This window comes from Plectropomus leopardus, chromosome 18, assembly GCF_008729295.1.
Source record: "Plectropomus leopardus isolate mb chromosome 18, YSFRI_Pleo_2.0, whole genome shotgun sequence".
Taxonomy (NCBI): Eukaryota; Metazoa; Chordata; class Actinopteri; order Perciformes; family Serranidae; genus Plectropomus; species Plectropomus leopardus.
Genome location: NC_056480.1, coordinates 3,135,964 through 3,154,821, shown reverse-complemented (window position 1 = coordinate 3,154,821; position 18,858 = coordinate 3,135,964). Strand labels below are relative to the sequence as shown.

Sequence of the window (18,858 nt, the reverse complement as noted above, 5' to 3'; positions counted from 1 at the left end):
AAGCAAACCGGCGCAAGACTGCATCAGAGAATCAGAGCCGGGAGAAAACAAAAGGACTGGAGGAGATGAGACACATTCATTGATTTGTCAACAACAATCCAAACAGATGAACAACAATATTGTTGAGAACAACAAGTAATCATGAGGAGAGCAAAATTAACATTCACAAAGAAAAATGCAGAACACCTGATATATATATTTTTAAGCACACACGACTCCGCAGAGTTACACTCCTATGTTATCACACGTTGTTCAAGATTAACTTTTTTAAATTTGTAAAATCACCCTTCAGTTATGTTGGAACAGCTTCTTGCCAAAGCCCTCCCAGTGTATAGCCATTTTTTACAATTTATTTAAAGAAGTGAACTATAATAGCATTGGGTTTAACTTTAATTCTGACCTTTTATATCCTATTAGTGGGTTACAGTAAGTTGCCAGAGGAGGGAGTAGAATGATGTTTTCTTACATTTTCTTGGGAATAAATGGTCGAAACTGCTTTGGTGTTGTGGAAGAAGACACAGAGGAAACAATTTTTCCCAGGAAACAAACAAAACCATTAAAAATGAATCGGGAGTAATGGAGAGGAGGCTGTTAATGTGGTGACGGATGCTGAAACAGGAGCATTTGAATTGGGAAAAAGAGGACGAGTCGGTGGGAGGAACAGTGAAGTGACTCATGGTGTGCAGTCTGTGCAGGCCTGCAACCATTATTTCATGCAACTCATTCATTAACCTTTAAGCCTTCACTCTTACTGAACTAAAAAAAAGACATTGAGGTAATTTAACATAAAGAATCCCATAAAGCAGAAACAGAGCATGCAGGGGTGGAGGTTTTTGAATAAACAGCACAGGGTGGCAAAAGCATTGATTGATTTGTTTTATTTCAACTGGATTTTCTTCATATAATTAATATTTAATCACACTCATTAAAAAAAAGAAATACTGTAATACTTTTATGGATGTTGGTGCTTTAATCGGAAGGTAAATTAGTGATACAAGACCCAGACAGGCTTCAAGTCACGGGGTGGAAGGCGGTGGAATGGATGGGACGAAGGAAACCAGCCGAGTCAGACTCGGTGGGACTCGAGCGCTGGATTGGAGCTGCAGTCAAGACTGAACTGGTGTAATTTTTTCATGTGGTGTAGAAGAAAAAATCAGTAGAGGACAAAAAAAGTGCAGCTATGGATTTATCCATAGACTGTATAAAATAATGGAGGGGTGTTCTTTCTAATGGCCAGCAGGGGGCGACTCCAATGGTAAATTAAAGGCCCCACGTTATCCAAAAAATAAAATAAAATTGTGATTGTTTTGACAGAAGGCAGATTTATTAATGAGAATAATACGTGTAAAACAAGCAGCAGCAAAGAAAGGACACTTGAGTGATTGCAAAGACAGTGACAAAGTTTAAAGACGATAAAAAGTTTGATAAAACCATAGACTATTTTAGTGGGAATTTATTTTTTGCATCTCATTTTCACTGAAAAAAAGATGCATAGCTCAGCTCCTGCCATTTGGATATTGCACTTGGCCATGATGCAATTTCGAATTTCAAAGCCCGGCGCACCTCAAGGCTTTAAAACGGATGTCCACAACGGCACGATGTCTACATCCACTTCTTTTATGCAGTCTGTGATTTTAACATTTTACTGTCTTTAAACTTTTTCACTGTCTTTGCATTCAATCAAGTATCCTTTCTCTGCTGCTGCTTGTATTATATGTATTATATTGGTGTATATTAATAAGTACTTTAAAATGGTTGAATAACAGTGTGAATAATGTTAATGCATAACATGTCTGAGATCAAGAGATTGTTTGTTATACTTTTTTTCTGATTTTTAGTTTCAATTGTTTGTCTTGTCTGTGTCTAATCTGTTTCAGGTCTTTTATGTTTTGTGTGAACCTCAGGAGGAGTAGCTGATCAGCTTATTGGGATCTTTATAAATTCATAACTTTAAAGAAAGACTGAACAACCAATGAGAAGCCAATCCCACCTTTTCTCCTGAACTGGCTGGACATCGGAGAGTGTCAAGATTTTGTGCGTAAAAGCTGAATCGAATCAAAAAAAAGGAGGTCAATTTGGGACGAGAAGCAAACGTGTCTCGCCACATAGAAACGATTGGGAATCCAGTCTGACTGCGCTTTAGTTTGGTCACCGACAGAAAATAACCCGCTCATCCGACTCAATCTTATTTCCACTAAATGCCTTACGAACCGGCACAGCGATGTCAGAGGGGAAAGCGTGGCAGAGGAAGCACGGAGGATGTGACAGCTGGAGGTAAAGATGAAGCAAAATGCGACAAAACTGAGGTGGCGTGGAGGCGACAGACAGAGGCTGTTTAAAAAAAAAACCAAAGGGAATGTATAGTGTGTCAGTGTTTCTCCCTCCAAAAGGCTAAGATGTGTGAGTGCGAGCACTTAATGATGTTAAAATCCAATCGGTGTTTGACGGATCTGTTTTCAGTGTGAGTGTTGTTGGATTTGCATGGAGAAGCGTGTGTTTGCTTTAGCAGTGTGGATCAAATCATCATGACTGTTGTATGTATGTGTGTATATGTATGTGTGTGTGTGTTATCTTGCCGATGTGTGTGGAAGAGGGGGTGCTCATGGCTGTTTCCTGTGGGAGAATGGCAGATCAGGGGTGAGAGGTCAGTGTCTCAGGGGGTCAAAGTGGGGATGAGGTGACGTCAGATTCGGGGCAAACACTTCTCCATAAATTCCTTTACAGCCGCCATCTCCTGCAAGAGAGCAACGAGGAGGTTGGTACAGTGGACAGATGGTTGTGTTGTCTCATCCCTTTTAAAAAAGGACAACAAGACTGAGCCACTGACTGTTCGTAGGGGCCGCATGATTATGCATAAAATGGTTATCAAGATTATTTTAATCAATGTCGGGATCACGAGTTTTTATCCAAATTATTCACTGATTTTAAGTTTTGTTTGTTTAATTTAAAGGTCCGGTGGATTTAAGGGTACATACTGGCAGTAATAACATAAAATAAAGTAAAAAAAAATACAATAAGTACCTTTTCTTTGGTGCGTAATCACCTGGAAATAAAGCTACATCCACATTATTCTGTTTAAATTTGAGATGCGTCGATATAACTACGTTTCAACCTGACAAAGCTGATACAGCCTTCAAACATTAAGAAAAACCATTAAATGTTAAACATAAAAAAACATTTTTTGGTTTCTCACACACACACACACACACACACACACACACACACACACACACACACACACACACACACACACACACACACACACACACACACACACACACACACACAGTACCTGAGGACAGGAGCAGTGTAGCATGTCTGGGTAGGTTTTGAAGGTGACCATCGCAGGGTCGATTATGGCTTTGAGTTTTTGTGACGTTGCATGACCAAAATGCGGCGGAACCAATGGGTCCATCTCACCGTGGCACTGCAAGATCGGGGTGTTCTTGTTGCCGCTGGACGCCTGCCGGACAGACACAACACACATAAACGGACATCAAAAAACAAGCATCAACAAACTCTTGTGTCTATCCTCGTCTCTGCCAAAAAGTTGCACCTGCACACATCACAAAGCCTACAACCAACGGCCAACGAACACGTACTTATGGAGCTTTTTGTTAGAGGTATTTGTTTGCATATCTGATGTTGTTTTGATTATTCTAGATGTTTACATTACTTGGGTTACATTTTGATAGTGTTTTGTTTTGCTAGTTATTGGTTTAGTTTTTAGGATATTTATTTATCTCACAATGAGTATTTGGTTTTGGTTTTATTAGTGAATTGGGTGAAATGAGGCAGCTGCAGTTACAAAGACAGATAGGCAGGTCGGACCAGCATGCACTTTGGAGGGGATAATAGTTACTTGCTTGATTTTGGATAAATAAATCAAAAGAACTGACAAAACATTGAATGGACATTTGACTTCTTTCGCCTCGGACATCACATACACATGGTGCATCAGTGGCTCTCTGATCGCTTGATTTAAATCTGATTTTTGTCGACACATGGCTGCGACATGTACGCTCTGCGCATGCATGAGAGGATTTAACTCTTCACACCAGCAGGTGGCGATGGTCTGTTTTGGTCTTAAAAGCCATCCAGAAGACCAACTAGACGGATTCAAGATGCAACATTACCGGATGTTCAAAGAAAAAACTATATTCATTGTGCACTAGCAAACAATAGCAAGGACAATTATGAATAATTTCTGCCGAAGAGCTCAATGCCTTAAAAAAATAAATCTACCGTAATTTAGTCAGTTCAGTTTAGTTTAGTTTACTTCAGTTTATCTGGCTTTAATACTTTTTTAAAAACCTACGTTTATTTTTTTCAGAACACAAATCTCACAGTGTCACATAACAAATCTGTAATATATAGACTCAACTGTGAAAAGGTATAAACAGTCAGAGAGGAGAGCGTTACTTCCAAAGAGGGCAAACCCAGCAGGAATAGCCCTGAAGTTGTTTCTGCAGTAAAGATGCTGCACAACTCACGAGCTATGTGGCTCCAGTATCCAGCAATCAGATTACACGCCCAAAAAGTAGTGGAAATAAGTCCCGAGGTCTGTTTCGCACTTTCAGCAAATCGGAGAGATGCTATGAACTTCCGTTTCTGTTATCGTGCACTGAACTGAACTGCAAATCAGCCTGATTTCTCTCACCGACGGGCTCTACCAGCTCCGATGTTTTCATCCCCAGATTTGCTGCAGAGTGAGTGCACTTGACTTTCATGCACTCTTTGGCGCTGCAGACATGCAGGCAGCGCACAGAGGAGGCACCTTCTGCTCAGTGGTGGTAAAAAACATGTTTTTTTTTTGTAAAACGACCGTGAGTTTGTGAAAGGCGCTATATAAATCCAATGTATTACTATCATTATTAAATTTGAAACTCACAGCAACTTAATACGACACAGTCTCTGGCTTTTGTGCGATATCTAGTGACAGAAAAAAATGTTGTTGCACATTTACGACCTGATGTTAGCCCCGTTAGTTTGTTTACGCTGTCACACTGTGCAGTGCGGTGGATCAGAGATTTTGCTGGACGGGTCCTTATTTTGGACACTGGCTAGTAACATTTGAACAAGTATTACATTTAAGAGGCAGAAAGACCATTTTAACTTCTCCCCAGTAAGACTGTGACTATACCGATGGGAAGGTCTGGTGAAGTGGTAGCCAGCAGCTGAGGGCCACAACGCCGGCCAGCTGATGCTCGCAGGTCAGGGCGGTATACAAGGACAAGGCCCCACCCTGAGGAGGAACGGAGGAAGCAAACATGGAGAGAGAGGTTTGTTACAGTATTTCAATTTTTTAAAATAGTGAGTTAGAGATATGGAGATTTGACTTTGTGGAAAACAGTGGAAACCGCTTTTAGTGATCACATCTGTCTGGGTTAAATTGATTATTATCAGGGGATGATTATTATAACAGTTTTCCTTTATTTCTAAAGCGGATCACCGTAAGTATCATGATAGAGATAGACAAGAAGGGTTATAAAACAAAAACACAATTATCGACTTTTTATATTGTTTTTCCACGTTGTGTTGCACAAAAAGACCCCAAAATGACCACTGAGAGCAGACAATTTAAAAACTGTGTGTAAATTATATCAAAAGCATCTGTACAAGGGATGTTTCTGTCAGACGCTTTGATCCATATAAGTGTTTGATCACGAGCGGTTTCCACTGTCTAACAAAACACTGAGATATGAAGTCCCACCTGAGAGAAGCCACCGAGCATTATGCGATTCGGGGGAATCCCATTTTTGACCTCATGGTCAATTATGGCCTTGACTAGAGGAAACAAACATGTTATTCATCATATCAGAGAGACAACACACAGTGATAGCATTTATTGGAAACAAACCCTTCCCTGTCACTTTTAGGACTCATCAATTTTGGCAGGACCACAGCACACGAGGTCAGTCCTATAAAAGCCCCCTAACGAAGGGAGAGTCAGTTTGTTTTGCTTGGGGGTCGATTTAAAAAATGTCAGGAGGCCAGGCAGCCCCTTACATGTGTTTCTAGGATTTAAGGACATTTCTAGGACTTTGCATGTTTCTAAGATTTTAGGGTGTTTCTCTGATTTTAGAACATTTCTAGGATTTTCGGACAATTCTCAAATTTTTTAACATTTGTAGGATTTTAGAACATTAGGATTAGATTAAATCATTTTAAATTATCTTTTTATCTTTGCACCTCTTGTCTGCACTGCTGTTTTGCTGTTTTAATAGTGATTTTTTTTAAAAGTCATTTAGTAATCGATTTTACCTTGTATATCTTAGCTCTTTTCTCTTTTATTATAAATCTGTATCTTTTATTAAGTTTTTATATTTTATTGCTCCGTAAAGTTTATTGCTTGTCTGGCAACTTATGTATACCAGAAGTACAAAAATAATTCCCAGTGTGAATTACTTTATTTTTATTGCGAATTAGAAAATGGTTGGGGGGTCACCTGGTGCACGATCGGGGTCCAGATTTGGCCTCCCGGGCCATAAATTGAGTACCCCTGCTCCAGTGTTGTACACAGTGCAGCAGTTTACTAGGTTTTGACCTTGTCTTGTGTTACTCTGTACTTTAAGGTAAGTTTTGCTTTCTAACCACTGGGAGGAGCCTCAGACATCAAATTCATTTCTGATTTCTGAAATAAATGGCCTGACCGAAATGAATTAGTTCACATGACGCGTCAACAGTCTCATGACAATAATGTTTACAGGCGCTCTGAAAGGTAATGTTAGGGTGAGAAATGAGCATCGTAGAGAGGCATTAATCACATTAACACAATAGTGAACACGTTCTGATAAACTCACTGTTGTCTGCTGCCTTCTTGATTCCTACTTCATCCTCCTGGCTGTGTAGGGAGAGACCCATGAGGTCGAACCTGCACACATGCAGAGGCGAGCGTTCAAGCAAATCAACAGGCACAATCACAGTATTGTTAATGCCACTATGGGAGCCTATTGTGGTTTCCAGGGAAACAATAGAGGCCAGTGTTGAGTCTGTTTTCATCGCGCCAACCCATCTCCTGAGGTCACCAGTCTTTTTCAATCGCGCCACCACGCGGGCATCCTCGCTCCCATGTTGAGAGTGACGGGCATCGGAAGTCTGCGGGGGGACAAAGGGAGAACATGTCAGTCAGTGTAGGAGTTTACCGGCAGCCAAAAGTGGTATATTGATTATTTATGTATATATATGTATATTATTATATTTTAATTATAGATATAAAATATCTATTCAAAGCTGGTTTTGCATTCTTATGTGCAAATAGTCTTTTAAAAAAGAGCAAGAAACTATATATTCATGGGGCGCCCACTCTATCCACTGAGTCATCAGGTGCCCCAGATTTGTTTTTAGGATGTTTCTGAAATTTTTAGATATTTCTAGGATTTAAGTACGTTTCTAGGATTTAAGGATCTTTCTAGGATTTTAGCATGTTTGTAGAATTTTAGGACATTTCTCAGATTTTAGAACCATCGACGCACCTTAAATTTCAACATGACAACTTTGGTCGTTTCATCTGTGTGTGATGTCTTTCTAGGATGACATATACTTTTAGTAAAGATTAGTAAAGATTGGATCTTTAATCTTAATCTTTTTAAATGATTAAAAAAATGTATATTAACTGCGGCCGGATTATTTGAACTGCATATATTACTACAAAAAAACAAAACCAAAAAAAACAAAAACGTGACAATCTCTGAGGGATAAAATATGACAGAGGAAATCGGAGAAAAAAAAGACTTACGCATGGGGGCAAATGATCTTGACGTACGGCAGCTGGATCTCCATCAAACCCTGTGCCCACCCATGCCTGACAGAAAACACAGAGACAGAAAGTCTTTGTTTCTCATCCAGCTTCAGCAAAATGACAAATATGCAGTACATCAATACGCAAATGTATTACAGCTCAGCACAATGTAGGAAACAGAGAGTAGCACCACATGTGGCCTATAAATAAAAAACACTTCTACATTTAATTTGCACTTGAGGTCCGATTAGGCACTTCAGAGAAAAGCACCCACCGAAGGGAATATTTTTAATCTCCTCTGACACGATTTAATAATCTGATTAAGTGCATTACTCAACATCAAGTGCTGATTTGAGAGCTTTTGAATTAGTCATTCACAATGTTGTTAGTGGAGTATCTATGAAATTAACATGAATGAGGGCATCAATTAAACATTTTTACACTTAGTGCCACTTCATGTATCTCTGGCAGTTCAAACAGCATTTAACAAGGCTGCAGCCGGGATCTCAGAAACACTGAGTCCCAATACACAAACTCAAAAAGAAGGCTAAAGACACATAATTTTATGTGCAGTTTGACAATTTAAGGCAGTTTTTAAAAATTCATCTCCTCATCCACCTCACTTTGAGAAATAAATACATGATCCTTTTTTTATTGTGAAAAGAAACCAACATTTTTCAACATTAACCCTTTGAAACCTGAGCAAATTGATTTGATTTCTTTCAAAAACACGGAGGAAAGACATCAACTTATCGAGACATGGCCCAAAAATGAGCAAAAATTAGTTACGAAAAAAAGTTGAAGGAAATTGCTTAAAAAATAAAAATACCCCACAGTAAATGTAAAAAAAAAAAAGAAAAAGTTGCAGTTTTTATAATTAAAAAAATAAATAAATAAAAGAGCACATCAACACAAAAAACGTACAGGTGCATCTCTACTCTGATATTGCTCACTTAAACGTTAAGATAATGACAAATAATTAATATAAAAACAACATTAAATCATTCACTGAGAGCTTCATGTACAGATATTTAAGATGAAAATGTCACTCACCCTGAGTCACCCAGCCCATGAAGGAAGATCACCTGCAGCACAGATCAAAGAACAGTGGTTAATTCTCTGTATATCTTTTAAATATTTACACTATTGTCAAAGAAATTGGGAACATTTCTAAGCATGTCCTTCCAAAAGCAGATACCAAGACATTAAGAAGTTTCTGATACCGATCGTTAACATTGGACACATTAATTGCTGAACACATCATAAACCTGCTTTGAACCTGGAGACTATTTATCACTTTACATCCATCTTGTAGTACTCGATGTACCACTGGTAAGCGTGCGTACTTGTTCCAAAAACAGAGAAAATAACAGGCGCCAATCTCCAATTCGTGCCAAGACAAGCTCTCACTGCCAGTCTCCACACACGCCGCTCCCCTCAGAGAAACCATGAAAGGGAATAACAACAATTTAGAAAAGCTGGCAATTCTCTGCTCACTGGCTAGAAATCAGACACTCAGCTGTCTTCACAGAGATCAAATACTTTTCTTCCACGTAGGTTTTGCTGGGAGCCGGGATCAGTGACAGTCAGCTTTGATCCTGCACTGTATCTGACAACGGCACATTTAATTTTTACACTCAGATCCAGCTGAGCATCTACACAATGTGTCTGCTCTCTGCTCTGCACCTGTTACACATCCCGCTACAGGTGGGGCTCCTCCTCACAAAAAACTGTGTTTTTTAGGACTTTATTAAGATTTATTCAGTACTGAAGAACACTGAATATTTCTGCCAAGGATGACATTGGTATTTAGTGCTTTTAAAGGCCCAATGTGTAACTTTTTGACCAAGTAACTTAAAGATAGTTTTGGCTTTTTGCTCTTATTGACAGGACAGTTTAAGCATGAAAGGGGGAGAGAGAGGGAATGACATGCAGCAAAGGCCGGAGGCTGGAATCGAACCCGCGGCCGCTGCAGCAAGGACACAGCTTCTGCACATGGGGCGCCCACTCTCCCAACTGAGCTACTGGACACCTGCTGACCAAGTAACTTAGAGATATATCTGAAAATATTATGCCGAAATTTTCCTGCCTTGATCAAAGGGAAACTTTGTATCATGACAATGTGGGAAATTTTAAAAGTTTTTCAAATTTCCTTAAGTAACCACGATAATACGTAGTTTTGCTGCCGTACTTGCAGAACATTTTTCAAACATCATATGGATCATCACTGATTTTTATTGTGCTTCGATCAGATAACTTTCACAAGGATTTTGAGCACATTTCTGCAGGCCGATCAGCCTGCCACCAACGACTTTCTGTCTTATTTGAACACATGAAAGCTTCAAAATTCAAAGTGGGATGCTGTGTCAAAAAAAAAAATGATAGTCTCTTCGACTTGTGTTACCGCTGACTTTATTTCATTTCTAATCAAAGACCCACTCACCAGAGGTGCTAACTCATTTCTGGGTTTCAGGACTTACTCCTGAGGTTCTCTATTGGGACACCCCAAATCTTTTCCTGGCACGCTGAATAGTATTGTAGTATGGTTACTGAAATTTGCAGTGTTACACAGTTTATATGGAGCCAGACTGGTGTTGTAAGATCTGGAGAGAAAGTCAAACTCCCTGTTTCTACATGAAACATCGGCACCTTCCGGGCGACACAAAAACAAGCCTTTTCCCGCCTGTGTGTGTTTGTTTGTTGTTCCCACTCACCGCCGCGGTCTCCTTCTCCTTCCCAGACACCGTCACAGCCTCGGCGAGCAGCGGCACAGACATGTTGTTGCCACACATACACTGTAAGAGGTGCTGGAATCAAAGCAGAGGACAGACAAACCAGCTGAGTGCAGATCCCACAGTGCGGAGTACATAAATTATGTTGTCATGTGCATCGGGACCAAAACAAAGAGCTTTAGTTCATGCATACATTCATACATTTCAGACATTTTTGAGGCAATTTGCAAACATTTTCTGCATTATTTCAAGAGTTTCCAGAGCCTTCACATTAAAACTAAGAGACAGAACACATTTACAAATGTACTCAATGTTTAAACTTTACATATTTGATTCCTGCTGTTATAGAGAGATGAGTAAAGACCCTGATCTTTGGGAGGATTTTCTGGATGATACAATTTTCAATAATGGAAGCAGACATCAGTTTACACAAATAATCTACCAGTGAAATTTGCTTTTAATGAATCAGCCCCGGGCTCTGGAGTCATTTGATAACATAATTTGAACTGGAGAGACTGAGACTCTAGTTTTTAGATCTGCAGGACAAGGACATAAATTCAGATTCAGAGTCCCTTATTGATGCCACGGAGGAAACTGGGAGATGTCACAGTTGCTATTATACTTTAAATAGTAAAACAGAAATAAGAAAAATATGCAAGAAAAAATAAAAAATGTGCAACACAATATATAGTAAAGATATATCTCGGATAAGAAATATATGAAATATGTAGGAGTAGAATAGGCAAGAATTAAATAAGAGTTTTTTTAAGCTGAAATACTGCACAGTGCATTTCACAGTTTATTATTATTTCACCATAATGTAAACGGCTTCAAGTCAGTATTGCATAGTTTATGGGTAGAGACAACAGAGATCACAAAGCTTCTTCTTTTACAGTTTTCTTTTTAATTACTCAATAAAGATTAAAAAAAGTCAAAAATCCAGATGAGAAAACAGCTTTTTCTAGAAGTTTACATTGTTCAATTTTTCAATACTTGCAGCCTTTAATTATCACTAAGAGCAACAAACTTTAGCCCTTGATTTTTGCCTCTCAGGCTACATACAGACTCCTCTTGTAACTCTCCTCTGGTAAGAGGTTACTGTAGATTTTCAGAAGTAAAAACATTTTAAAAAACCAACGTATTTCCACCTCCCATGCATGTGTTTGGTAAATTAAAAATCATTACATCTTTATTTTATTCATAGTAAATATTCTCCTTAAGGGACACAAGAATTAAACAAAGATAAAGCAGCAAAGGATGGTGATGCATTTACTTAACATTATTTATCAGTGAAACTAAATGTAAATTTAATTAGACTTACTGAATTACTAAAACAGCTATTTAGATAGAATCTAACATTTTTGTTGCAATTTCATTAAGGTCACAACTAATAGTTATTTTTGTTATCAAATCATCTAAAGAGGATATTTTCAAGTAACAGTTTATTCTGTAAAATATTTACAAAATGGGAAAATTAGTGCCAGTTAAATCTCTCCAAGCCCACAGTGATGTCTTCAGTTAGCTGGTTTTGTCCGTCAACAGTCCAAATTTAGAGTAATTCCATTAGAGATAATCAGCAACGGTGAATATGTTTGCTGCAAAGAAACTGCAGTATAGAAATGCCAAATTGGGTTTGAGGTCTTTTTAAAACAGTGGGTCTCATTCACTAATATGTGCGTAAAAGCCGTCTTACTCTGCCATTGACACGTGCATACCGGCGGATTTTGTTAAAGCTCAAGTTGGTGAATCAGAATCATTTTAAACTGACAGGCTTGTGCCCGCTAACTACGAACAGCCACGCCCTCATTTCTCAAAAAACACATTTGCCCAGAGGTGTATCACAGAGAGAGCCACACCAGTGTCGGGCCATCAGGGAGGGTCTGCGAAAGTGTTGGCAGGTGAAAAGCCTTGTCACTCTCTTCAGATATGTTCAAACACGTCGCTCTCTAATGCGCTCTCTCCTAAAGGTGCGGACTGAATTATCTTCCAGCAAGGTAAGATATGAAATCTTTACACCTGCTGGGACGTAAATCAGAGTCTTAATCTTAACATTTTAAGAGGCTACCAGTCATCCATTTGGCTAAAAATGAACATGTGCGCAATTTCTATAAAATAAAAAACCTGGGAAACTCTGTTTTCCTTGTTGATTTTTTTTTAAATTAATGATAGATGAGGATGAAAGTTTGTCAGTTTATAGATTATATATATTTTACATATACATTTTAGAGAGGGAATTATGAAATTTAAAGGTCTTAATTACTTTAAAAGAGTTCAATTGTTGTTTTTTTATTATGAAGACTTTTTTTAATGATTTCTTTGTTTCCCTGCCACAAAAGGGGCAATAAATTACAACAAAAACAAAATAAACCACAATATGAAAACATCCATATAGGCTATCAGCCAAATTGTTATTTTAAACATCAGTAAAGGCCCAGAATTTCGAAATCCATGCATTCCTTTAAGAAAGTGTAATAAACGACGGGATGACTTAAAAAAAAGTGCAAAAAGGGGAATAAAAAACCAACAAAAACAACAAAAACAACAAAAACAAAAAAGTTGGTATCAGCCAAATTGTCATCTTGAACATCGGTATCTGTATTTGCCCTGAATTTCTAATCGGTGCATCTCTAGTTTACACATGCATGAATTAGCATGGTTCGCTTGAAAGCACAATAACTGAAACGTGTTAAATTCTCTTTTGTTTAAAAACATTTTACCATTCTCTTCATCCATAATTCAAAAAACTGAATGCTTAAATCACCAATAAATAATGGGCAGTGTCGTTATGCATTCCTGATTTGTTATTTAATCAAGGAATTATGTTTATTTGATTTTTAGTTGGTTTGTACTTATTTTTCTGTTATTATTATCATGTATTTATTTATTTTTCCACTTCACTAAGACTTTGTTATGTGGGATGGTGGTTTGTAAATGTTTGTTCTTTTTACGTCAAATAAATAGAGAAGCCAATAAACATAATCGGGGGGGGGGGCATTGTTTTGTATAGGTGTGCCTGTCATGTAGTTTAGATTACTAAATGTTTATTTTAACATCAGCTCTGACAATAAACGGCTCACTCTGACAGTTACAACTCCGGCTTGTTATCAGCGCAGCCACTGAGTCTGCAGACAGGAAGCTGAACAAAACACTTATACACACATGAACATGATGAAGCTGCTGCTGAACCTGAACAGCAGCCGTGAGGTATGTGTGTGATTGTGTGTGTGTGTGTCAGCAAGTGCCCAAGACTCATTAACTAAATGAAACGTACCCCCCCCCGTCTACTGCAAACCGACTGCAGACGCCCGTCCCTCCACACAGTGAGTCAGACATCGATAACATGAGATCAGGTGGTTGCTTTTACAGTAAAGCCGGGCAGTAAAAGCTCCATAATGCCCTCTAACTTTCTGTTGATGTAGGGAAGAATGTGGCAAGACGGGACGGGCGGGTCAGAAGGCGCGCTGCCTGATTGGTAAATAGGCGATGAGGCGATGAACAGGCAAATGTCTGAACCTCAAAGGTTAATGTGTAAACCTTGAGCGGGATTATACTCCACGGGTGTTAAAATTCCTCCGCCGTTAAGGCCGAGCTGCGCAGTTCTGTGCACCGTGTGTTTGCTGTGGTGACAAATCATCATCTGAAGGTCACGGCTAAAATACATGGAAGTGGGCCGTGAACGTGGGATTTAAGCGTCCAAAATGTGGACAAAAGAGGGTTGTTTCTGGCCTGCATCCTGACCCTTGATGAATGAGTAATAGTTGAATAGTAACTGGGCAGGGTTAAAAGGAAATAGCCTCTTTCAGAGCTGTACAAAGTTCTGGGATCAATCTCGAACATCAAGAAGGAAAATTTACACACAATGTTACAATTTTTATTTCCACTTAATGCTACTTTATGCTTCATTTTAGAGGGAAATATTATATTTTCTGTATTTACAAGTTACGAGCAGTGAAGAGCCCTCCAAAGTCATAATTACGAGTCGGAAATTGGGAAAAAAGACATAAACACTGATTACATCTTGACTCATCAGTATTAACAACCTTATTATCTAAGATATAAGAATATATCAATCAGTTCACTCAATCATCAGTTGTCAGCTATTAATTTAATATCCAACTAGTTTGATTCATTGGTTTGAGTAATCTCTTTCAGAAGAAAAAGTCTAATTTCTCAGATTCCAGCCTGTTCAATGTGAATATTTTCCTAGTTTCTTTGAAAGTTATCTTTCAAAGAAAGCCAACTGAATATCTTTGGGTTGTGGACAAAACAAGAAACTGAAGGCTGTCATCTCAGGCAATAGGAAACACAAAATGGACAATCAAACAACTAATCGGCAATTACAAAAAATATTTACTGGTTGTTGTATGTTTGGTGCAGAACCTTGTGATACTTAAATAAGAGTATTTTTTAAATGGTGGTTTTGGTACTTTAGCTTTAAGAAGATGATGCGATTACTTTTTTCCACCACTGGATGCTTTGACATGAACAAAATGTGATGTGATTACGACGTACATCACAAGATGTGCACTCACTGCCACTAAATTCTAATTCAGTAGTAAAAACCCATCTATTCTGACAAATGTAATTTAGCCGTCCTCTGGCCCCGAGTGGGAACACACAGAGCCACATTCATAATACGACTAAAAGCAAACAGCAAAGGAAGAGGAATCAAACAAAAGAAGATCATAAGAAAAGATAAGCAGGAGTGAGAGATGGAGGAGAGCAGGGACATCGGACAATCTGGTCGAACAAGCTTTCTAAACGTGGCAGCATATGCAAAGAGGTGATTAATCACTTTAACATCCTTTTTTTCTCTCCATCTGTAATTGTTCAGAAGATTCACAATGACCCACAAAACAGATTACCAACATAAAACAACCGTGTGGGTTTTCAGTGCTCCAAGAAACAATGGCTCACTCTGGAGGAGGCCGGTGGTTAAAAATAGTGCCACGTTGTGCACAAGCATCTTGTCCAATTCAGGTTGGGACTAAAAAGAGACTTGTTCCACACATTCAGTATAATGTATCAAATGGAGTTTCTACCTGGCTGTGCTTTCCTTTAAACGGCTGAATGGATGCAGCTACAGCCTGATTGTTAATATTTCCTTGATTTTTCACGGCCCTCTGCCAATAAAGATATATATTTAAGCTCTGCATGGAAATACACCAGCTATACATTCACCGCCAGAGAAGCCTTCAAAACACAACGCTCGAGATAATGCATATTAACTGATTTATTTTTTTTTTTGAAAACTTGAGTCTTCTCCTTCTGTCAGATGTTGTGATGATTACTTTCATCAACTGTTAATTATGTTTGCAATTTTTGCAATTAATCCATTAGACTTAAAAATGTTCTCCAGATCCATGTTATTGTCTAAAAAATGATTAATTTGTCTTGTATTACGTCTAAAATTCACAAATACTGAACACTGTAGCCTCTAGTGTGGCGCTGGAGAGGATGAAGAAGTTCAGCATCATAAGTAAGTAAATGTGCAATGTATGATAATTGTACATTTTTATATCACGGTATACAGCTGTGACCCTACTTTCTACCCTCTCATTTCCTGCTATCTCTCTGTTGTCAACTAAAGTCAAAAATACTGTTACAGGCTGATGTAGAAAAAGCTGTGTTGTAGTTAAGTGACACTTACATCATTGTGACAGAGCATCAAGTGTTGTCAGATGAATGAGTAAAAATGTGAGCCGAAGGCAAATGCTTGCTGTTGTTACTTTTTCAGTGACACAAACCATGAAAGCACATCACGAGTCACCACCCTATGTGACTCCAATTACATTTAAGTCAACGCACACACACACAAAAAAACAGCCCAGAGTCGTGCTGCGGTTGGTACATTTGTGTGTGTGTGGACGTCAAACGGCCGAACACACATACACACCAGCGGCCACTGCCCAGATGCATTTAGCCATGTGGACTCAGGATTTAAACTGTGTAGAAATGTAGATTATTTTCATGAGATTTATAAGGACGCACGTGCGCCTGATTGTGTTTTACATATCTCAATTAATGTGGAACTGAGCCCTCGTGCTGGAGCCTTATTTCCACTCCCAACATTAGCCACAAAGGGAGGTGGAAAATGGATCGGCAACAATAATTACAAAGGAGATAATAGCTCAAAATTTAACAAAAAAGAAGACATTTTTATCACTCATAAGGGACTGTTCTTTATTTATCAGAGGAGGGGGTCGGCTGGCATGTGACCTTATTTTGTTTTGCATTTTGACCCTCACTGAATCTAATATTTTTCCCTTGAGCCTCTCTGAGTGACCGACTGCATGACTCTCTCTCCACCATCAATTAGTTTTTTTAGATTTTAAAAACTTGTGTGATCGTGTTCGAGCAAACGATTTATTTTGGGCCAAAATTAAGTAGGGGAAAAATCGATACAGCCTAGTTAGCACACCCCAAGTATTGATTTTTTACTGAATTATATAATATAGTTCTTTTTCAGTCCACTAAATACATTTTGCTGCAAAAAATGAATGAAATGAGATGAACAGACTGAAAACTTTATCTTATTAAGAAACACAGATGCTTACAAAAGTTTTACTTCGGAAATATAATAAATCAAAACATATCCCAATATATTTTATCTCAATACTCAGCATATTGCAACGCAATTAAAATCACAATAATATTCAGTTCTAACTTTATATTGTAAGAATGTCATCTTGTGGGGCCTCTGGTGATTCCCACCCTTAGAATAAAGTGATTTTAATGAAATATCATTATCTTAAGCTTGGATGTGGATTTTTTTTCCCTGACAGAACATCTTAGGCACATGATGTGTCCAAGGACCATCAAAAATTTGAAAACCCAGCAATTTCAAAAGAATTCATGGCATTTCAGGGATATTAGGACATTTCTACAATTTAAGGACATGTCTGGGATTATGAGACGTCCAAAGAATTTTGGGACGTTTCAAGGATTTCATGGCATTTCTAGGAATGTATGATATTTCTAGTATTTTAAAACATTGCTAGGATTTAAGGATATTTCAGGGATTATGAGAGGCGTAAAAAAAATTTGGGATGTTTCAAGGATTTCATAGCATTTCTAGGATTTTAAAACATTTCTAGGATTTAAGGACGTTTCAAAGATTTTAAAACATTTCTAGGATTTAAGGACATTTCAGGCATTGTGAGACGTGTAAAGAATTTTGGGGACGTTTCAAGGATTTCATGGCATTTGTGGGATTTTAGGACATTTCGGACAATTCCACCTGCCACCCTACAGAGGGCCAGATTTGGCAAGAGGTTTCCCTATTTTACAGCATGCTGTGTACCCTGCAAACATAATAACAGACAGGGAGATTGTTGACAACCTAAAAACAACGTATTTCAACTTATAGTAAATAGTTTTCTTTTCGTATCGACTGCAGCTACCGCAGGTAAAACATGAGTGCGCCTGGTTTGAAATATGCGTGAAATGCGCGCATTTTGTGCGCACGCATCGTTTATACATCTGGCTGCTGCATTCAGGCAGGTCTTTGCTCAGTGGTTACGGGCGGCTGGCAAGGATAATATGCGGTACTGAGTGACAGGCATCCCCCCTTCCTCCTCCTCCCATACACCATCCACCGCCACCAGCAGCAGCTAGCTCCGCTCTCCGCCTGCTGCTGATGGAGGTTACCAGCTCGGCTGCTCGCTAGCTGCTGTCGAAACACACCGCAGTCAAAAGAGCAAAGTGAAAACAGTGAAACGTTACATAAGAATTAATAATATCGGTAGCCGAGGAAGAGGAAGCGTGTGGTGGGGGTGTCGAGGAGGAAGAGGACAATGAATGGTTGAAGCTTAGCTCTGTTATTCGACCCATCATCCCCCAGTAGTGATGGCACTCAGCGGTGTAAAGCCTCTGCTGCCCCAAAAACACTGTATAACTACCAACCCTTAATCTCTCTCACACTCACACTCACACACACACACACACACACACACACACACACAATAACCGGAGCTAGCTGTAGTAGAGCTGCTAGCTAACGTCGCACACACACATTAATTGTATTGTCTTCCGCCGCCGGTGTCTCTGTTCGTCAGCCCCGGGCGACCGTTTGGATTCAAATTCGGACTTCTGACACGGGCCGTTTTTTAGAAGACACTTTAAGCAACAAAAGGCTCCGGCACCAATCAGTTTGGAGCGGAATAAAGCGCTTAAAATTAAAAACCCGCGGCCCACTAGCTAGTACAAATGCAGTACACTTACCGCTTGCTGTCCCAGTTCACGACGGAACGGAACTTCCGGTACTGGCCGCACAGAAGCAGGGGGCGGGGACAGAACGTGGGGACGTCATCACATAGCAACGCCCTACCGTAGATACCATCGTTTTCTTATCACGATTTTATTCCCTCATAAATTGATCAATAT

The 18,858-nt window shown here is 39.0% G+C and overlaps 1 protein-coding gene across 1 annotated transcript; it reads right to left on the bottom strand.

The window, feature by feature from the left end:
• Positions 1-283: 283 nt before the first annotated feature.
• On the bottom strand, positions 284-18,715 carry lypla2 (lysophospholipase 2). The gene is made up of 10 exons (XM_042506367.1): positions 18,697-18,715; positions 10,456-10,548; positions 8,795-8,826; positions 7,739-7,804; positions 7,051-7,098; positions 6,804-6,874; positions 5,714-5,787; positions 5,144-5,245; positions 3,293-3,463; positions 284-2,734 (listed from the first exon to the last, which is right to left on the bottom strand). Exons 2-10 carry the CDS (start codon positions 10,531-10,533, stop codon positions 2,684-2,686), a joined length of 693 nt encoding a protein of 230 aa, XP_042362301.1. The 5' UTR covers positions 10,534-10,548; positions 18,697-18,715; the 3' UTR covers positions 284-2,683.
• Between the last annotated feature and the right edge of the window lie 143 nt (positions 18,716-18,858).

Bases quoted from the DNA above. Each gene is read 5' to 3' on its own strand.
- lypla2 (XM_042506367.1), bottom strand. From the start codon at position 10,533: ATGTGTGGCAACAACATGTCTGTGCCGCTGCTCGCCGAGGCTGTGACG. The intron at 7,805-8,794 runs GTGAGTGACATT...GTTTTCTGTCAG, and splicing joins CATGGGCTGGGTGACTCAGG to GCATGGGTGGGCACAGGGTT. The intron at 5,788-6,803 runs GTGAGTTTATCA...TGTTTCCTCTAG, and splicing joins CAAGAAGGCAGCAGACAACA to TCAAGGCCATAATTGACCAT.